Raw genomic sequence first — 22855 nt, 5'->3', positions numbered from 1 at the left:
GACTACTTTTGTAGACTTTAACCTTTGCCACAGTAAAAAAAATCACGTTGTTTAGAAGGAGTGCAACAGAGACTTGTTATCGCACACTTCACAGAGTAGGCGTTCCCTAATGGTAATATGCAGATAAATGCTAGAACGGGCTAGGATATTGCTAGCTCGTGCTTGGTTCTCCCCTCTATGACTAATTTGTTCCCATTGGAAACGACAGGCTGTGGTCTATCTTGGTGTAGTTATACAAATATGTGGCATAGCTGTGCCCAAAAGTTGTGATAGATGGAGGCTAAGAACTGTTTCGTGTAATTAACATTATAGTGTCCTGGAAATATGACATTGCTAAAGTAGGCAAATGTTTTTTAGAAAACAACTTTGCCATCATTATCATGTCGTCAAATGAATGGCAATGTCGTTAGCTAACAAAGTTCGTCAACAATAGCCAGCAATGATAACTGTAGCTAGCTCAGATCTGAGTTGGTCTCCCCTCAATTTTAGCTAGGTAACGGTTATACATCTAAAGTCATTCTGACATCCAAATGACTAAAGGCTTTCCTAATAATAATTTGACTCCTTTTGAAATGTCATATTTCCAAACCACTGTAGTGCACGTTTGATTAAATTAGCGCTCATTGAGTACGCTTGATCAGTCGGAAATAGTTGCTTGTTTGTTCTTGAGAATAGCCATAGCTACCATAGTGATCCTCTCGAGTGGCGAATTTCAGTGCATAATTCAGATGTAGTTTACTAGCTGGTTGTGCTAGAAATGCTAATAATGCTACCTAATAGCTTCAATGCACCTTCCAAATGTGAAATTTCAGGTAGCTACTAATCCCCTTTCCAGAGATCCAGGTCCAAATGTACAGTCCATGAGGATCTAGAATATGAAGTAAACGTCTGACTATTTTGGGTCACCACCTGTTTGGAACCATTTAAGATGCATTAGCTTGTATCCATGAAGCTTTCCAAGTCCGCCCAGCTGATCAAGGAATAACGTCGAGGTCCGATATTTTTCTAATGTGCTGTACAGCCATAGATAACTCCGATTTCCCTACAATGCATGACACCATTTATTTTGCTCAATGACACTAATATCTCCTAATGCCTCAAACAGATGAGAAAATACAAGTTAATCAACACAAGCAAACTGGACATAATGTCAACCTGTGCAAGAGAGGAAGACAAGCGTGCCAAGTAGCCTATGCTAACGTTTCAGCACAATAAAGGCCATTTCTCATAAAATACTTTATTTTGCAATAAATACATCTTTCTCGTTATAACGTGACTTTTCTCATAACGAGTTATTTAATTATTACCTAATGTGATCTAATTTCGTAATAGTCATATAAAAAAATATTGCTGAGTGGCAGCAATATGCCACTGTAGTATTTTATACAGCTGAAGTTCACTGCAGCCACATTTCTGCCTGAAACACGTGCCATTTTCCAGCTATTCCACCAGTTGCATGTCACTGAAGGCTCCAGTGCAGATAATGCAGTTCAGCCTGTGCACCCATATGTAGACTTGATAACAAATGTCCACATGGCAGTTGGGGGCGGGCCACAACCTGCTGTATCTGGGCTATTGGCCATAATTAGCTAAAGTGGGCATGCAAATAATCCATACCCAACCCTGCAGTAAATCGTGACATACTCACAAAACAGTTTGGGACAAGATCGACTTCATTAACAAATGTACTCATATAGATGCCACATAGGCCATTTGAAACCAGAGAAGTTGGTTCTTAGGGGCAGTTGACATTAAAACAATTTTTTTTCTCAGCCTGAAATGAAGTCTTGTCTTGCAACATTGATATCAATACTATTTACAGGAAATATTTGAACATATTTTATTTATTGATGAAATACCAAACAAATCACTGGTTTTTCCTCATTTGTTTTCTCTTATTTACAGCAGGTCAAATATTTCAACAAACATACAACAAATACTTGGTAGGTAATTAATGTCAAACTTTATAGTACATCAAGATTAGGGGAAATAGGAGTTTCAGATACTTTATAAAGCAAGTTTCACAGATTTACAAACATAAATGATAATAGAAAAAAAGACGTATTATTCATTTAACTACTGCAAACCAAATTATACTTTAAAACAAATCATACTTTAAAATCTGTACAAGCACTTTCTTAAACATCCATAAAATTGCCACAGAAGAGGAAATGGAGGTCTTTAAAAAGTCCAGTTTGCCGGAAACACAGATTGATTTAATTTCTATTTTACAATAACTCTTTAAAAAGAGGAAAAGGATGAAATAAACCTGTACATTTGTACAATAGGTCCTGCATTTTACGTATGTGGTCTTAAAGGGAAAAAAAGCAAAAAACATGAGATGAGGAAGACAAAATCCTTTCACTTCTCTTGACCTTCTCTTTTCCTCTTTTAACACAATGATTCTCACTTGATGTGCATCGGCTTTTCATCCGTTTTTAACCGCTTGCGTTTAGGCTGCACAAACTCATCCTCGGAGTCTTCTGTGAGATCCGCCTCCTCTCCCTCTCCAGCTGGGGCCTGGGGCTCCTCGGGAACCTCTGGTACCTCGGGCTCCTCTGGTACCTCAGGGAAACTCTCATCTGGATAGAGCTCCAGCAGCCTCTCCTCAAAGTACAAACTCACAGCTTTCCCTGCCTCCGCCACCTCGGAGTCCGCCTGCCGGGAGGGAGGGAAGGAAAGAGGGGGAGAGTATGAGGAAGGGCGAGGTGGGGTGTGCGGGTACCATTGAACAGGAGGGATGAATGGGTAAGGAATGGGAGGAGTACATTAGTGGGTTAACATTCCTAGTGGCAGAGTGGGCAGCTGAACCTTTACCCTCCATGTGTATTAGAAACAGCTTACCTGCACATTACTCTGTTTCTCCTCATCATATACCTGGATTATTCGAGACATCTAAAAAAGGGGCGATAACAGTACAATAAAATACAAAAAAGCAGAAGGGGAGGGGGGGATTTCACAGTACAGACAGGTTATAGGTAACAACCATGTGTACCGTCACTACCCTAGGTCTTTGGGCCTAAGGAAAATACACTCCTTAGTGAACTTGTGTCCAAATATGGTTTGTGTCTGTCAACCCTCCATAAACTTGTTTCACTTACTGAGGTTGCAGCTTACAGTCATTGGGTAAATCTTGTCATTACATTTCCAAGCTAGTCTAGTCTATGGTCTGTCTTTACCTGGCTGCTTCTGCCTGCTGAGAGAATTCTGAACAGCATCCATAGCCTTGCTCTGGGTCCTGGCATATTCCTGGGAGTGACAGCTTTCACTTTCTCTCCCTGCTAAATTGTTTAGCTTGATATACTATCCTTGACACTGACAGTTCCTTCACTGATACCTAGTAAGTGTCCTTGGAAATCGTAACTTATGCATAAGTAGCATATATGGCACATTGAGCTGAACTGCTGACTCTGTCAACTGCAGCCAATAGGAAATCTTTTAACATCACTATCACAACTCAGTTCCTCATTGATTTTCTCAAGGTATCATATTGCTTCCCTCTGTTCCATTTCAAATCAATGTTGAATACCAACCACTTTGTAAATTACCTTTCCCCCTAAACACATCACTTGAAAACATGTTCGACACTATATCAAAATGTCCAATTCAGATACACATGTTGACTTACAAAGCCAAAGATGAAAATCCCACACACATGGGACAAGTCTTTTGCATTCAAAAAGTTAAGTATTTGGATTAGTATCAGATTTAAACTATTCATTATTACACTAAAAAAGGAGAATGTAGCTTCTTTTTTTTCTTACAACCAAATCTAATTTTGATGTAAACAGCATCTTAAAAAAGGTACCAGACCCTTTTCGTGCAATTTCACTTACCACTAACCAGTGCTTCATTTCCTTATTCTCTTTGTGGAATATGTGGGCTCTGACAAATATGAACAAAGGCTTCAAAATCACCCAAATTAGTCATTTTAGAAACAGTTGCAAGTCGACTGCTACGTCCATTCTACAGGTAACTGCCAAAGTAAAAGGAAACACTTGAGTAAATGAGGGGTATAAAGTATATTGAAAGAAGGTGCTTCCACACAGGAAGATCCAGACACTTCTAGAATTTATGCCAAGGTGCATTGAAGTTGTTCTGTTGGCTCAACACCCTATTAAGACAATGTTGGTGTTTCCTTTATTTTGGCAGTTACCTATAGCAGCAGGCTACACTGAGAATGGAACAGCTGAATAGGGGAAACAGCTCGAGTCGCACAAAATGGAATATAATGTTGCAGATAAAGTTCGGAACGACAATTTCATGTGTTCAACATCCCGAAGACCTACATCACTATACTGAGAGCGTTTCTGTTACTAAAATTACACGTGGGTGTTTTTAGAGCATTTGTTCATGTTTTTTCAGAGCCCCCATACCACACAACGAGGATGAGGAAACATATATATTTTTTAAATCACTAGTTGCAGTACATTTCTCAAAAACAAGTGAAATCGCAAAATGTATTATTTTTTGAAGGGTCTGGACCATTCTATAACATTTGGTTGTAAAAAAGCTAAATTCTGCTTTAAGATCCAGGACTTGTGGCACAGTCAATGACAACTACACTGAACAAAAATATAAACGCAACATGTCAAGTGTTAGTCCCATGTTTCAAGAGCCAAAATAAATAATTCCAGAGATTTTCCATATACACAAAAAAAGGTATTTCTATTAAATTTTATGCACAAGTTTGTTTATATCCCTGTCAGTGAGCACTTCTCCTTTGCCAAGATATATCACCCCTGTCAGGTGAATGGATTATCATGATCATTACACAGGGGCACCTTGTGCTGGGGACAATAGCTTCTGACAAGGGGAACTGAGGAATATTTCTGTTTGTGATTAAAGCCCTTTTGTGGGGAAAAACTAGATCTGATTGGGTAGGTGTGCAGCCATGGGTGCCAGTCATGTGAAATCCATAGATTAGGGCTTAATGAATTTATTTAAATTGACATTTCCTTTTGTGAACTGTAACTCAGTCAAATCTTTGAAAATTGTTGCATGTTGTGTTTATATTTTTGTTGATAGAAACAGTTAGCTATAATGAATACAGACAAAAAGCAACCCATTTAGCTGTTTAAAGGGTAATCTCTGCAAGAAAGTTATTTAGAATGACAAATCTCTGAACTAATATATTATGGCAATTATAGTCAATGCTTTATAGGTTTGCTTGTTTTGTCAACTCCTCAGTAAACAAATCAAGAAGTCTTATGACAGCAGACTATCCCACTATGTACAAAATAACTGACCAGAAAGACATTACATTAGTGGCCATGAAAATATTCAGGTTAGAAAAACAGCAAATTAGTTTGGCAACACCACATTCACAACAAACAGTATAGTGTGAGTACACAGTAACTGCATTCAGTCATCCAGTGTTAATCCCTGTGGGTGCACAAATCCATGCCAAACGGTGTGATAAAGATCAACCTTCTGAATAATCTATTCCCACTGTGAGCATACAGTATTAGTGTGCATGTGGCCTCCTGCATCCATTCAACTATCAATCAGCCCCCTCCCCTAGTTAAATAAAGGTTAAAAATAAAAAATAAAACCATATTTTTTATTTTTATTTCCTCATGCCTGGAAGTCATGCCCACTCACCTCATTGTACTTGGCACAGTTGCTGAAGACCAGGCGCACATCCGAGACAAACTCCTTCGGGCTCTGGTAGTGTTGGACATGCTTCAACTGTAGCTTCTGTTTCACCAGGGTCAAGTCCATGGGCTTCTTGATGATCTTGTAGTAATTAGGGATCTGGTGAGAGGGGAACACTGTGGTTTGAGAGCCATATTGGTTCATTCATTTAACATACAGAACATTATGGTTATAGCCACAATGATTAAGTAATGTGGTGCTGGGTGTATAGGGCAGGGTCAATAAACCAATCAAATGTATTTATAAAGCCCTTTTTACATAAGCAGTTGACACAGTGCTTTTACAGAAACCCGGGCCAAGACCCCAAAGAAACCAATGGTAAAATAAAGAACACAGTGGCCAGGAAAAAGGTCCCAAGAAGGAAGAAAACCAGAGGAGGCTGTACTCAGTAAAGGAGAAGAGTATATTTGGCCATCAAGGTCAGATAGAATAACGGTGGCATTGCCTTTTACATGCTTGAGATACTTACAGAGGGAGGGACAGGCTCCTGGAACCCCTCACTGAGATCATGGCAGAAAACATACAGCAGGAGGCGCTCACACCTCTGCAGGGAGTGAGAGATAGGGGTGGTGGTTATGCAGGAGAACATTACACAAGTCCTTATCATTCCTCAGCTAGAGAGAGAGACTGAGGCATCTGTCCCAATGTCTGAACACAGCAAATAAAAATGGAAGGAGTCTGGCTTCATGACTACAAACATACTCAATACAAGTTGCCAGGAACTCACATACTCCATTTTAGTCATTTAACAGACACTCTTATCCAGAATGACTTGCAGGAGCAATTAGGGTTAAGTGCTTTGCTCAAGGGTACGTCGACCAATTTATTTTACTTAGTCGGCTAGGGGATTCAAACCAGCAACCTTTTGTTTACTGGCCAAACACTCTTAACCGCTATGCTACCTTAGAGAGCTGTACTGCCTTCATTCACACTGATTCACTCCTCAAATATGAGGGCATCTAAAGTAGGGCTCTACAACTCTGTTCCCAGAGAGCTGCCTTCCTGTAGGTTTTCACTCCAACCCCAGTTGTAACTAACCTGATTCAGCTTATTAAACAGCTAATTATTATTACCATCAGGTGCGCTAAATTAAGGTTGGAGTGAAAACATTCAGGGCGATATCTCTCCAGGAACAGGGTCAATGAAAATTCACTGATGTACGTAGTGAGGAAATGTATTGAATTGGCAGTGGCAGTAGAAACTACTAATCCTACGGAAAGTCCTTCCAACTGTAAGCAGGGAAAGACCTAGGTGTGGGGTGTCAAACTTATTCCATGGAAGGCCTAGTGTCTGCTGGTTTTTCCTTTCAATTAAGACCTAGACAATCAGGTGAGGGGAGTTCCTTACTAATCAGTGACCTTCATTCATCAAGTACAAGGGAGGAGTGAAAACCTGCAAACTCAGCCCTCTGTGGAAAGAGTTTGACATGTTCTAGGTATTACAGGTGGATGGCTCCACTGACCCTCTGGTCCTCGGGACTCAGGCCCTGCTCACTGTTGTCCTTCTCGTCACGAGGCTCGTCGTCAGGCTGGTACTCCATCTCCGGGCTTGCCAGGCTCCGGCAGAACGTGCACATCCACTCACCACTGAGAGGGGAGAAACAGAAAGAAAATGTGAAGCAATAATCCAGATATATAGACATAGACATGGGAAAATGATAGCTGATGTATAGCAAGATATCAGCATCCAATGTAAAAGGCTTTGAGTTAAAGGTGCTATATGAATTCAATTCATTCTCATTCTGACATCTACTGTAGTCAACGCCGGCCGCGCATCCGGGGCTCACCTCGGGGAGCACTTCAAGGTGGGGATGTGACAGGTGATGTGGAAGACTTTGGGGCAGCGGTCGCAGCAAAGCAGCTCTCCCCCGTTGTTGCACACAGCACACCAGTCTTCGTTGGGGTCGTCCTCCTTCCCTCCTGCCCCGCTCTGGTTGGTCCCCTGTGCAGTGCGTGGAGAGCGCAGGGCAGCGTATGCAGCTCCCTTACCATTGGTCAGCAGTGCGGCAGAGGCCACAGTGGATGTGCTGCTGGTGGTGATAGGGGCGTTGCCAGGCCTGTTGGCCCCACTGCAGTCCTCCTGGTCCTGGGGCTCAGTTTTGACATGCTCCCCCACCTTCTTGAGGATGTCCTGGACAGAGGAACCAGAAGTCACAGAGCCCAACACGGGGAGAGGGGGAGTACGTCTGCTCTCTGAACTACTCATCTGTGGGACAAAACACACACACAAGAACAAAAAACTGGGTTAAGTACATTTACAATTCTGGTTTAGCGCCAAGTGAGGCCGAAAACCTCTGTTGTTCAACAAACAAGCATCTTATATAGATAGCCTCAGGTAGACCGATACCTGCTAGATATAAACTTAGCAAAAAAATAAACATCCTCTTTTCAGGACCCTGTCTTTCAAAGATAATACGTAAAAATCCAAATAACTTCACAGATCTTTATTTAAAGGGTTTAAACACTGTTTCCCATGCTTGTTTAATGAACCATAATTAATGAACAGGCACCTGTGGAACGGTCGTTAAGACACTAACAGCTTACAGACGGTAGGCAATTAAGGTCAGTTATAAAAACTTAGGGACACTAAAGAGGCCTTTCTACTGACTGAAAAACACCAAAAGAAAGATTCCCAGGGTCATCTACATAAACGTGCCTTAGGCATGCTGCAAGGAGACACGAGGACTGCAGATGTGGCCAGGGCAATAAATTGCCATGTCCGTACTGTGAGACGCCTAAGACAGCGCTACAGGGAGACAGGACGGACAGCTGATCGTCCTCGCAGTGGCAGACCACGTGTAACACCTACACAGGATCGGTACAACCGAACATGACACCTGCGGGACAGGTACAAGATGGAAACAACAACTGCCCGAGTTACACCAAGAACGCACAATTACTCCATCAGTGCTCAGACTATCCGCAATAGGCTGAGAGAGGCTGGACTGAGGGCTTGTAGGCCTGTTCTAAGGCAGGTCCTCACCAGACATCACCGGCAACAACTGGACCAGACAGGACTGTCAAAAAGTGCTCTTCACTGACTAGTCACGGTTGTCTCAGCAGAGGTGATGGTCGGATTTGCGTTTATCGTCAAAGGAATGAGCGTTAAACTGTGGCCTGTACTCTGTAGCGGGATCGATTTGGAGGGTCTGGGGCAGGCAATCTCAACGCTGTGCGTTACAGGGAAGACATCCTCCTCCCTCATGTGGTACCCTTCCTCTTCCTGACATGACAATGCCACCAGCCATACTGCTCATTCTGTGCGTGATTTCCTACAAAACAGGAATGTCAGTGTTCTGCCATGACCAGCGAACAGCCTGGATCTCAATCCCATTGAGCACATTTGGAACCTATTGGATCGGAGGGTGAGGGCTGGGCCATTCCCCCCAGAAATGTCCGGGAACTTGCAGGTGCATTGGTGGAAGAGTGGGGTAATATCTTACAGCAAGAACTGGCAAATCTGGTGCAGTCCATGAGGAGATGCACTGCAGTACTTAATTCAGCTGGTGGCCACACCAGATACTGACTGTTACTTTTGATTTTGACCCCCCTTGTTCAGGGACACATTCAATTTCTGTTCGTCACACATCTGTGGAACTTGTTCAGTTTGTCTCAGTTATTGAATCTTATGTTCATACAAATATTTACACATGTTAAGTTACCTGAAAATAAACACAGTTGACAGTGAGAGGATGTTTATTTTTTTGCTGAGTTTAGATCTTGGTCTAGCAAGCTAAAAGGAGCTGAAAGAGCTGGGCAGTTAGTTAGGTGTGTTACCATGCACGCGCTCCTCCCTCCATCCTTCCCTTGTTCCGTTTTGACGTTGGAGCTGGTGGTTCCCGAGAAACCACACTCCTTCTCAGCTCCGGGCTCCTGCTTGACTTTGACCTGCTGTTCCATTGGGCCGCTTGCTGGCCCTGGCCTACCCGCAGATCCACAGCTTATGAGACACACACACAAAATACCTCCCTTACATAAATATATGTATAACTATGTATGCCAGTGAGATTAATTGTTCAGGAGTGACTAGCTTACTCAAATGGTTCAGTATCTGCAATGCTACCTTCTACCCATCCTATGGATGTTTCACAGTTTTATGTAATAGTGTCATTTTCTCATCATTGTCTCACAGTAATGCGAGAGCCCTTGTGTTTGAGCAGACGTCTAGTGCTTGGCCTGTGTCATTACCTGCCCCTGCTTCCTGTGCTGGACGTACTGGATGGCCGCACAGGCGTGTGGGAGTTTGATAAGCCTACGGGTGGGAGATAGACAGTGAGCAAGGATGAGGCAGTAATATAGAAGTCATGTAAGAAAAACAATTTCTTTGTTTAACATGATAGCCATGACAGTGATTTGAGCAAATGATTTAAAATCATAGATTGGATTGAAGCTGTGTGTGAAGAAAGTGTTTGTGCTCGTTGTAGTAGAGTCGTCCTCCAGTACCTGAGGAGCCAGGGGAGTGTGTGGAGGGTCCGTGGGAGAGGTTCATGTTCCCGGGGGGCCCCAGGCCCAGCTGAGGGTATGTGCTGGCTAAGATGTAGCGACTCAGTAGGGCATCCAGGCTGCTGGAGCCCGCGTCTTCCAGCTGATGGCGCCACAAACATCCAGCCACAGGATAACACTGAATTAGTGGTCATTTTTAGTTCACCTTGTGAACATTTCTGATGAAGTATCGCCATGTATATGTATGAGCACCACATTTGATTTAATCTAAGTTGAGCCAGGTTCCGTTCCGCTTCCTACCCCCTTCAATGAGCACAGATAGGTATAAAGCAGTATGGCAGAAACTATACTGAACAAAAATATAAAAACACAACACGTGAAGTGTTTCGTGAGCTGAAATTTAAAAAAAATCTCATTTTGCTCACAAATGTGTTAACATCCCGGTTAGTGAGCATTTCTCCTTTGCCAAGATATCCATCCACCTGGCAGGTGTGGCATATCAAGAAGCTGATTAAACAGCATGATCTTTACACAAGTGCATCTTGTGCTAGGGACAATAAAAGGTCACTAAAATGTGCAGTTCTGTCACAAAACACAATGCCACAGATGTCTCAAGTTTTGAGTGAGTGTGCAATTGGCATGTTGACTGCAGGAATGTCCACCAGAGCTGTTGGCAGAGAAATGACTGTTAATTTCTCTACCATAAGCCGCCTCCAACATCATTTAAGAAAATTTGGCAGCACATCCACCCGGCCTCACAACCACAGACCACGTTGTAACCACGCCAGCCCAGGACCTCCACATTTCTATCTGTAATAAAGCCCTTTTGTGGGGAAAAACTCATTGATTGGCTGGGCCCTGCTCCCAAGTGGGTGGGCCCAGTCATGGCTGCACCCCTGCCCAGTCATGTGAAATCCACAGATTAGGGCCGAATGAATTTATTTAAATGGACTGATTTCCTTATATGAACTGTAACTCGGTAAAATCTTTGAAATTGTTGCATTTATATTTTGTGCAGTATACATTGAATATTCATCATATTACTCATACTTATCCATTCCACTCAGATCTACAAAAAGCAAAAGGGTGGGGGCCAGGAGAAAGGATGAGAATGGAAGCAGGCATGGTGAGATTTGGAAGTGCGTGACATGTGCCTGGTCCCAGAGGGCTGTGTGCACCTGAATGGGGGGGATGTTTGGTAGGCATGGCAGGTTCTCTGGGTTGGTGACGGAGGGGATGAGGTCGATGGCGCCCACTATGGGGCTGGCGGGGCCACGGTGGGCATGGGCGCTGGCCATGCTGGCACTGGTGGGACTGGTGGGGTTGGCAGCGCTCACGTTGTGGAGAGATGCCACTGGGAAGGGTCCAGCATGACCTGGGTTTGAATGCTACAGGGACAGAGAAGGAGGAAGTCAAAAACTAGAGATTTTCGGCAGGATTGAATATTTATTAATTGTTTAATTCTACCAGGTCTACAACGTGCTGAAAGGTCATTTTTGGAAGCATAATCACGAATCATGCCCATGCAACAAGAAACACGACTAATAGGACTGTGACGATACCAATATCGCAATATTCTTTCTATGGCAAAAACACAAAGCAGACCGAACTATTTGGTCCTTTAAAAACCTGCTGTATGTAAAATATAGTGTGCTATAGCTAGGACAATAAATAAATGTGACTCGAGACAACATCATGATGTTTGCTTCCAACATTAGGGATGTTTTCCTTAAGACGTTAAATCAGCTTTGCGTTTTGTTTCCTTGCCACGATACCAACGAGTATCGCGATACTGGTATAGTCCCGGCCGTAACGACTACCATTCACGTATAAGTAGAAAAAGTGCCAAACCCCAGTGAGATGTAACAAACGAAACCTGTGGTCGCTCATCTCAGAATCTACAGTCATCTAAACACAAAAAGGTACCCATACATACACAGTGAAAATCCTACTACCAAATGGCAACAGTTGTGCCAATCAGTAGTACCGGTTTCTGCATAAAACATATTACATTTTAGTCATTTAGCAGGCGCTCTTATCTAGAGCTTACAGGAGCAATTAGGGTTAAGTGCCTTGCTCAAAGGCACATCAACCGATTTTTCACCTAGTTGGTTCAGTGATTCGAACATGGGACCTTTCGTTTACTGGCCCAACGCTCTTAACCGCCAGGCTACCTGCCGCCATATTGTTTACTGTATATGTGATTGTTCTTGTTTATTATTTTATGGATATCATCTTTGGATGTGTTGACTGATCAATTTCCCGTTTGTGGAGTAATAATGTATCTATACCTCAACTCAATTCATTAAATATTTTTATCCCCTCAGGGACATAATGCAAGTGGTGTAGTCTGACCTGTCTCTGCAGTTGGGGCTGCATCATGGGGGAGTACTGCTGGCCGTTGGGCATGCGTGGCTGGGCGCTGGAGCTGGGCATGCGGCCCTGTCCCGGGGGCAAGCGCAGGTGGTGGGGGGGGTACATGTTGGGCCCGCCGTTCATGGGGCCCCTCTGCTGGGCCTGCATACTGATGAGGCGCGGGGGCTAGTGAGAAGACACAGCAGAGGACAGGCAGTTGTATTTTCGGGTAAAAGTATAACTCATGAACAAAATCATTATAGCAACAGATAATATTCAGTACTATTATACGTCCAAAAAAACATTTAACCTGGGTTGACTAAAGCACTTCCGAACAGTGATGTAGTGGGTGGGTGGGTAAATGCTGATCACTGTTCACAGTGAGTAAATTAACACTTTCTATATTTTCAATGCCTTTTTCCACAATAAGTGGATAAATGCTTGTGCAAAATAAACTGAGTAAGCGGTGTTAAAAATGCATTTACCCTCCACTACACCACTGCTATCGATGAGAACAATGGTACCCTAAAAACATAAAGACATTCAGTACTCCTCAGTCTACCTGCTGCTGTACCATCTGAGGTACAGCCTGCCTGGGGTGCTGCTGGGACATTTGGGAGGCAATACGCATCTGTTCCTGGATCCTCTGTTGGTGTTGCTGCTGTTGTTGGTGCTGCTGCTGTTGGTGCTGCTGCTGCTGCTGTTGTTGTTGGTGCTGCTGTTGTTGCTGCTGCTGCTGTTGTTGTTGTTGTTGTTGCTGTTGTTGTTGTTGGTGCTGCTGTTGTTGTTGTTGGTGCTGCTGCTGCTGTTTCTGCTGGGCGAAGGCTTGCTGCTGCATGTGCTGCTGCCTGAGCTGGGCCAGATTGATCTGCCCGGGGCTTTTGCCGTGGCCTGGGTGGCCGTGGCCCGGGGAGATGGGCCCCACCATAATGTTGGGAGGGTGCTGAGCCTGGGGCATCTTCTCGATCACCAGGTTCCCTACAGTTGGGGGGTGAGAGAGGAGAGGCTAAAGTAAGTGACTGAGTGTATGTCTATGTCAAACCAATCCATCAGCTGTAGGTAGTCTATTCCAAACCAAACCAATCCATCAGCTGTAGGTAGCTTATGCCAAACCAAACCAATCCATCAGCTGTAGGTAGCTTATGCCAAACCAAACCAATCCATCAGCTGTAGGTAGCTTATGCCAAACCAAACCAATCCATCAGCTGTAGGTAGCTTATGCCAAACCAAACCAATCCATCAGCTGTAGGTAGCTTATGCCAAACCAAACCAATCCATCAGCTGTAGGTAGCTTATGCCAAACCAATCCATCAGCTATAGGTAGCTTATGCCAAACCAATCCATCAGCTATAGGTAGCTTATGCCAAACCAATCCATCAGCTGTAGGTAGCTTATGCCAAACCAATCCATCAGCTATAGGTAGCTTATGCCAAACCAATCCATCAGCTATAGGTAGCTTATGCCAAACCAATCCATCAGCTATAGGTAGCTTATGCCAAACCAATCCATCAGCTATAGGTAGTTATGCCAAACCAATCCATCAGCTATAGGTATGCCAAACCAATCCATCAGCTATAGGTAGCTTATGCCAAACCAATCCATCAGCTATAGGTAGCTTATGCCAAACCAATCCATCAGCTATAGGTAGCTTATGCCAAACCAATCCATCAGCTATAGGTAGCTTATGCCAAACCAATCCATCAGCTATAGGTAGCTTATGCCAAACCAATCCATCAGCTATAGGTAGCTTATGCCAAACCAATCCATCAGCTATAGGTAGCTTATGCCAAACCATCCATCAGCTATAGGTAGCTTATGCCAAACCAATCCATCAGCTATAGGTAGCTAGCTTCAGCTATGCCCAAACCAATCCATCAGCTATAGGTAGCTTATGCCAAACCAATCCATCAGCTATAGGTAGCTTATGCCAAACCAATCCATCAGCTATAGGTAGCTTATGCCAAACCAATCCATCAGCTATAGGTAGCTTATGCAAACCAATCCATCAGCTATAGGTAGCTTATGCCAAACCAATCCATCAGCTATAGGTAGCTTATGCCAAACCAATCCATCAGCTATAGGTAGCTTATGCCAAACCAATCCATCAGCTATAGGTAGCTTATGCCAAACCAATCCATCAGCTATAGGTAGCTTATGCCAAACCAATCCATCAGCTATAGGTAGCTTATGCCAAACCAATCCATCAGCTATAGGTAGCTTATGCCAAACCAATCCATCAGCTATAGGTAGCTTATGCCAAACCAATCCATCAGCTATAGGTATCTTATGCCAAACCAATCCATCAGCTATAGGTAGCTTATGCCAAACCAATCCATCAGCTATTGGTAGCTTATGCCAAACCAATCCATCAGCTATTGGTAGCTTATGCCAAACCAATCCATCAGCTATAGGTAGCTTATGCCAAACCAATCCATCAGCTATTGGTAGCTTATGCCAAACCAATCCATCAGCTATAGGTAGTCTATGCCAAACCAACCCATCAGCTGTAGGTAGTCTATACCAAACCAATCCATCAGCTATAGTTAGTCAATGCCAAACCAATCCATCAGCTATAGGTAGTCTTTACCAGTCCCCTAGACATTACCGTGTCAAATGATCTGCCATCCTACCACGATGCAAAGGATACAAGCGTAAAAAGAAAAACGGCACAGCCATTTAATGCACCGAGTCCAAACTGTGAAACTATGCCAAACAATCTGCCAATCTTGTGGTCACCATTGGGAAGCACTATCATCAGTGTGCAGGTAGAGGCATATCTCCCGTTCTATGCAATGCTTTATACTGTACCATCGGTGGCCAGAAACAGATTTCCCTGCATACTTCCCTGCATGTAGAGTAGTAAATCCTCTCACCTAGGTTGACCACGTTCTTGGCCCAGAATGTGGGGTCACAGAAAAAGCGAACAGCTCCGTTAGCCTGAGGCACTGGTTCCAGTCCAGCCTTCAGGACCTTGCGCAGCTGGTAGATGATCTGCAGACACATATGAAGATATTGGAATGTTATTGGTTTGCAGATACTTTATAGACTATAGTTTATAGAGAGGATCAATTTAGGATAGGGCAACTTCTGCATATTATAGTGCACTCTTTGGCCTTTGTGGAGAATAGGTTATGTGCGAGCTTTTCCCTGAGACTGTTTTTGTGTATGTTTCTGTTCGCCGTACCAGCCTCTTGCTGTAAAGCAGGGCGGTGCTGCTGCCGCTGTTAATGGCAGAGTGGGTGAAGTTGAGCACATGGAGGATCTGCCTGGCCAGGTTGGCGATGTCTGTCTGCTGGGTCAACAGCTTCATGCTCCTCTCCTTAGTCACACTCTGGAGGACCATGGGACAAACGGTAGGGAAAAACATTACCAACAGGCATCCATCCGCCTATGTAATTAGGGTAAAGGCTGAACCCTTTTTTCTTAAATTAAAACAGTATCCAAGTAATGTCACAGAATAAACTTCACATCATATGGCAATGTAGGAGCCAAATTAAGTTCATAGTGATTCTTTGGTATTCATTCTTCTTAATACATAGGCCTCGACAATACACTGAGGGACGGTTTACCGAACCCTAGTCTTGGATAAAAAATCTCCATTGAAACTGTGTTTTAGTCCAGGACTAGGCATAATCTGTCTCTAGGCCTGAAAGCATAATGAGTTGAGTTCAAATGCATTCCTTGCATAGGTACCATGATGGCCTTACCTCAAGCTGTTGCAGTAAATACTTGCCCTTCTTGTTGATTTCGTTGATAAGAGTGAACACGGCTATCTTGATGTCATGTTCAACCTTCTTATGGGTATCAGTAACTTCCTTTATCCTGGATGGAAACGGGGATGGAAACAAGGACACTCAAACTAGAGTCACACTAGTAAACAATAAAAGAGCACTTTACTTCTCAACCCATAAACAAGCCGTTATGAAATCTCTGTAGGGTGGGGAAGTGGCCCCTAGATGCTGATCTTGGGTCAGTTTAGCCTTTTCCCCACCTATGGTTAAGATTAGGATTGGAGAACGGGAAGATGATTCTAGATCTGTACCTAGGGGAAAGTTCACCCTGCAGCTATGAAGTCACCAAACAAGCCCCGTTCACAGGAGAGATGGGAATGCTGCTGTACCTGCTTGTCACCTGAGAGTGAGAGTAGTGAACATAGGTCTTTTTCTCCTGCAGTTTGACCATGTGCGTCTCAATGATGCCTTTCTGGTTCTGGAAGGCCTCCTCCAGAAACTGGTACCTGAGAGAAGAGAAACTCTGTTCAGCAAGGAACACCAAGGCTTAGATCACTGGACTAGATTGCTGTTTTTCTCATTGTGCCCGATCCTCACTGGATATGTGTGAATGTAACACAAAACCAAACTTATTACCATCCACCACCGACCAGAATTCACTACAGATTTTGATTTCCTATTCTAAAGATCATATGTTGTCTATGCAGTACTGCATGTCCTACCGGTGCTCCTTATGCTCCAGCAGTTGGCAGTCCCGGCAGGTGAGTGTGTCACAGGTTTCACAGAAGAGTTTCAGGGGCTCCTGTTTGTGGATGGGACAGAACACAGGCCTCTGTTCCGACACACCTACAGACTCTACAGAGACCGAGAGAAACAAAAATATGAAAGAGAGAGCAATAACAATACAATTTTTTGTTTTGTTTTTAAGAGTGAAAGAACATGTGAGATAAAGAAATACATTAATTAATACAGAGTATAGTACTGCATGTCAGCTATACTGAGAACCAGCAGGGCCAATCTACTACTACTGGAGCACTGACTGATTCTGCAGCATGTTACCATGACAACAGCCAGTCAGCTGTGAAGTTATAAGGCCTGGATAAACTACAGTCATCCTAAGAGTCACCAAATGCCTACACCAGAGCCTTCTACTTGCAAATAGAAACCTCCGATCTACAAGTCCAACTAGGCAATGTCAAATTGTCACTTGATATTCTAGGGTATCCATCACATATTGTGTTTAGGTTTGTTGGACAATTTACCTTCAGAGACATCCTCTTTCTTGCGGATTTTGTGGTCCTTGGTGATTTTGACCCTCTGGTGAGCCTCGATGCAGGTTTTGCACAACCACTCTCCACATTCTGCACAGAACCCAATGGTATCTGCATTGTCCTCACAACTGGTGCACATCTGAATGAGACAAAACACACAACGCCACTTAGATACCTAACTTTGGCTAGATGCAGCTGATAATGAGGGAGTTGTATTAAATCAACCATCCACTTGAACTTAACTGAATTAAATTAGAGTTAAATTGTGGTATACCTGTGCAGATTTTTCATCTGAAGTCTTAGAGGCCTCGGTGGTGTCCTTGACAAAGTAGTTGTCAATGATGTCACTTTGTTTGCAGTCTTGACAACAAACTACACACCGCATGACATTCACTAGAGTAGACCGAGGAAAGAGACAAGATAGAAACACTGGTTAGGCCTATAGCCTAAGTGGTGAAATTGACAAAGAAATCATTTGAAATGAGCAACAACAACAAAAAACTATTTTCTCACTAATAGTTTGCATACAGATACTACAGAGGTCAGAGGCAATTCAAAAGGCCTGTGTAGAAAAGAGATGGATGCAACCATCAAGTTGGATCAACTACTTTTAAACTTTTGGCAACTTGTCCCAACCACAAAAAAAATTGTGGGGATGAAAATGAGTTTTATTGCATCTACAATCTGAACTGTGGGGGTAGCTTTGTTTAAAAAGCGTCAGCCATGTCAGTTCACCTTTTACAATTGGTTGGTGCTTAAATGTATTAATAATAAAGATGCTACAACTGAATTGTTAAGTACCATAATAGCGGACTATGAAATACATTATAGGGCCTAAGTAGGTGAGTGCTACACATTGGTGGAGGATGAGGCAGTTCCCCATTGAGGGTTGGGATTATAAATCCATTCAATTATCATATTCACCCCAATATTTCATATTATTTTCAAGATTTCTGAATAATGACAGATTAATATATTCATATGAGAGACACAAATCAGTGAGCTGTATCAAAAGTGGGCAATGATGTGATGAAAATACATATCCTTCAGCTAAATGTTGAATACATAATCCTTAACTGCTCCACCCCCAAACTTAACTCCTCTCAACTCCCTTAAACCCATTAATTACATTTCGAGTACATTACTGGATGCAGCACAAACCAGCTCAATCCAGTTTGAGCCAGTCTATACCAGCTCATGCTGCACACAGCCGGTTTGGTGTAAGCCCCAGCTGCAAGGGGCTGTGAGTGATTGGCTGTGAGTGCAGCTGAAAGGGTTTAGGAGACCACACCACCAAGACTGATCTGCCACTGCAGCTGTGAGACTTTGAACTGAGGCAAGTCAGGGCGCATACAAAACACATACATGCAGTGCACTGCATAAAAACTGTATCAAAATAGAATTTCACATTTTTCAAAATCATGGTCTGTTATTGTTACATTATACCATTTATATGACCTAATAGGTGAGGCAGAATGTCATGCATGAATGCTTGAATATAACCTAGAAAAGCAGACTAGGGGAAATATGAAAATGGCCAACTTATTAAATAGACATAGCCTAATTCTGTTGCACCTGTCATGCCTGACCTTTCGAATAGCCTACATGTATATGATGCTGACAATCTTGTACCATTAGTTCACATGTTTGTTTATTTAATGGTTAGGCTGTACTGCTACATATCTACATGGAATCTAAAAACAGATTCCACATTCAGAAAATTGCCTTGAGGGCAAGGCAAATAAACCAAAATATAACATTGTATGATTGGCCTAATACTTAATTTAGGCCTATGATTATCATTTGAATCTTTGTAAATAAACAGTGTGTATCTTCAAAATATGTTTAACACCATGATATCGATCTCATGGACTGCATCCATAGTTCAATCTTTAAATGTGAGTGTTTACATTTCCCCAAAACAAATTCATCAGCTGAAGGGAGTCTATACCAAACCATCAGCTGTATGGAGTCTATACCATCGGCTGTAGGTAGTTTATACCAAACCAAGTGGCAATTCCCCCCCCCCTAGACTTAGTGCAAATAAGGCAATATGAGCTGGCATTGTAACTAGTTAGGTCTAGGTCTATTGTTCTTATTTAGGAGTTTATTTAAGTTTTACATCAAATTCATCGAATCTTAGCCATGTTCATAAGACAAAGTGGGTCATAATAGAAAAAAAGAACAACCCTTGGGTAGTTCTGACCACAGTGGCCAAAATACCATAGGCATCGAATAGAAATAGACTGGTCCCAGATCTTTTTCTGCTCGTTGGCACTCATTGCCTTCTGGAAAATGCCATTATGACACATCGGCCTACACCTGGTCTGGTCCTCCTAGATCTGTTCATGCATATTGCAGCCAACCCCCTATGGTCATTGTCAATGCCAAAAGTTTGGCACATCAACGACCATAAGGGGATGGCTGCAATACGCAAACAGATCTTGGAGGACCAGACTAGGTGTAGGCCGATGTGTCATAATAGCATTTGAGAAGGCAATGAGTGCTGGCAAGCAGAAAGGGCAGTGTTCCTGGGCATTATCAAATGTATCGTAATGGTTAGGGATCAGACATGTTCAGCCCATGGCCTAACTACATGGTCTGTCCACATGACCACCCCTAGAAGGTCCCAACTATAATGGAAAACATTTTACCTTGATTTAATGCCAGAAATCAATGCTGGAATTGTGTTCTTGGTTGCCCATTATCTAGACCTAAGCATTTACTTACCCATAAAATGTATGTAAATTAGTTTTGAATGTCAGTAGTTAGCCTAAGGTTAATGTAACAAAATCTGGTTTACTAGAATTTAGTATTGATAGAGTCAAAGTAAATAGTAATCCACAATTGTGCCTAGGGAAAAATAGGCATGGACTAAACATTACATAAAACTGCAAAAAGTTGGTTAGTTGACTTTGGACATTACTGTGTAGGTGAATTGAATCTGCAAAATGCCAAATAAATTACACCTGGAAAGCCAATAATTTATTCTCAGCAGAAATCAAGATCATCATGTTTCATCTGTCATTTGATTTGTCAATGGCATTATAGGTCTATGTATAATACATATAAAATAATTAGGTGGATGCCTATATTGTCCTATTACACGTATATATTATACACATGTATGAATGCAAAATATATTTTTTGCAAATCCCAACTCCACATGATGTGTGTTAAATGCCAAGATTTTTCACCTTTTCGGTTCCAGTATTCGAACTAGCTACCTTTCGGTTACTGGCCCAACGCCTTAACTTCAAGGCTACCTACACCTATTCTGGTGTAGTTGTCATGTCATGCAATGATCATGTTGTGCAGATGGACAAACCTTCCACCTTGAGAAGGGACAGTGAAACTGAATTTTGGGTCCTAGGCCAAGGCGCTTTACTGATAAGAGAAACTGAGAATAATTATATTCTGTATCTGGCAGTTGGGGCACATGTGACATTCAATATGAATCTTCTTCTGGCATAAACGAACCATGCAACTCTATGTACATTTACTTGAAAGAGCAGTGCAGACGTTTAACTTTACAATCATTGGTTTTAGTTTGACACACATTTTAAAGCAAAAAATCTGAGTCTGGGTGTTACCTTGGAATAGCCCATAGCCGGCCTATCAGGCCCAGGGGCTGTTGCCTATTCAGTGTGCTGTTGTATTACCATAACTAGATTAGGGCCATTGTGAAACATGTTATTGTAAGAGTCACAATATGAGTAATATATATACACATCTCCAAATCCCAGCTAGTAATCAGTGAAAATCAATATTATTATGCTTGCTGACCATTTGGCAGCTGCATGGTACTCAACGTTTATACATAATTGTTGATACTTGGTACCTACACTACAGTAGCTAGCAATTGTGCATCCCCTGCCCACTTCAAAGTAGACTACACTCACCTATGTGGGTGTCTGGCTGTCCGTTCGGCCCAGGCACCTGTACGGTAACTTGTCGCTCTGGCAGTGGGATACATTTCAAGCAAAATGAGTGAAGACACGGTAAGAGTTTAGGTTCACAGTCACGGGTCTGGAGACTTTGTTTACACACAGCGCAAGTATCCATAAGGTTTATTGGGATGACGGGGTTGGCTGGTGGAACTGTTGGAGGTGGGGACATATCGGTTGTGAGTGCTGGTGAGGTTCCAGCAGTATCCCCAGCAGCCGAGGACTCGGTTGTCCCCCCATTGGTGTTCCCAACTGGGCTGCTGCTAGTGCTGCCTTCTCCCACTGCGCCCGCGCTGTTGCTGCTAGTAGCGTCCCCTCCTCCGCTAACGTTAGCGGGTGTAGGCACCTGGGAAATATTCTCCTGGGATTGTGAATCCTCTCCTTCTTTCGAGTTCGACTCTATGACAATCACCGCATTCACATTTTTCAATTCGGTTGTCCCACCATTGGTGTTCCCAACTGGGCTAACATTACTGCTAATGCTGCCTTCTTCCCCTGTGCCCGCGCTGTTGCTGCTAGCGTCCCCTCCTCCGCTAACGACGTCGTTAGCGGGTTTAGGCATCTGAGAAACATTCTCCTGGGATTGTGAATCCTCTCCTTCTTTCAAATTTGTCTCTATGGCAATCAGCGGATTCACATCTTTCAATTCTGGGTCTCCGCTATCCTCTTCCTGAGGTTCTGAATCTAATTTGGAAGAGCTCTCCATATCCTCTTCGCCTTTGTTGTCCGCCATCTTCCTTCCTCTTTGAACCGCAACCGGCAGGACGTCCTACGTTCCGAGTAAAAAACGTGTTGTCTACGTCATTACGTAATTCACGGTCTTTCTCTTTGACTGTGTCAATAACAGAGTATAAACATTCAAAAATAATTCGTAGGACCCAAATATGACAGGACATTTTAATGTTTGGATAATATCAAAGTAATGCTTTACATTTCCAAAACATTTGAAATATTAAAATCTAATCTCATGCACAAAAAATGTAGCATTTGCTTAGTTTAGTCACGCAAAAAAAAAATATTAGGCCTGACTCATTGTCATATGACAGCAGGGAATTCTGCAATAGAGTACCACAGTATGAGTCATAATACCTAGCGGTCAATCAGGGATATGGTTCCAATCATTTTCCCACCATTCATTTTCCCATAGGGGATTTTAGAAACACTAAAAAAGGGCTGTATCATTTGGGCTTACCCTGGTGTGACGTTTTGATAACCGTGTAGGTCTCTCTAGGACAAGGAGACTTTTATCAATTTATTTGCCTGTATTTACCCCCCCAAAATTAAACGCTAATTAGCTGCTAATGTGGCTATCATAAAAACTACAAATGCCATGATAATCTGGGCTTAGCTTCTTGAAAATAGCTTCTCATTTTCAACTTGGTTAATATTCACTGACAGGCTTTTTACAGGCAAGAATCAGGGCCCATCTGTTGGTAGTACTTTTGACAGTA

The 22855-nt window shown here is 42.8% G+C and overlaps 1 protein-coding gene across 7 annotated transcripts; it reads right to left on the bottom strand.

The window, feature by feature from the left end:
- Positions 1–1826: 1826 nt before the first annotated feature.
- Positions 1827–22173, bottom strand: LOC112222039 (E3 ubiquitin-protein ligase TRIM33). Of its 7 annotated transcripts, none has more exons than XM_042303911.1 (21): positions 21360–22173; positions 17732–17850; positions 17449–17596; positions 16909–17041; positions 16576–16692; positions 16163–16277; positions 15640–15786; positions 15329–15446; positions 13018–13436; positions 12456–12641; positions 11952–12008; positions 11279–11488; positions 10101–10242; positions 9846–9909; positions 9435–9597; positions 7445–7863; positions 7121–7244; positions 6128–6202; positions 5605–5757; positions 2845–2895; positions 1827–2658 (listed from the first exon to the last, which is right to left on the bottom strand). In XM_042303911.1, exons 1-21 carry the CDS (start codon positions 22135–22137, stop codon positions 2407–2409), a joined length of 3990 nt encoding a protein of 1329 aa, XP_042159845.1. In that variant the 5' UTR covers positions 22138–22173; the 3' UTR covers positions 1827–2406. The 7 variants fall into 7 exon arrangements, with proteins under 7 accessions (XP_042159845.1, XP_042159847.1, XP_042159846.1 ...); XM_042303913.1 differs by having other exon boundaries at positions 9435–9579; XM_042303912.1 differs by having other exon boundaries at positions 13018–13433.
- Positions 22174–22855: the final 682 nt, after the last annotated feature.

Source organism: Oncorhynchus tshawytscha, linkage group LG22, assembly GCF_018296145.1.
Source record: "Oncorhynchus tshawytscha isolate Ot180627B linkage group LG22, Otsh_v2.0, whole genome shotgun sequence".
NCBI classification, from domain to species: Eukaryota; Metazoa; Chordata; class Actinopteri; order Salmoniformes; family Salmonidae; genus Oncorhynchus; species Oncorhynchus tshawytscha.
Note: the sequence above shows the minus strand (reverse complement) of the source record. Positions and strands in the feature narration are given on the sequence as shown.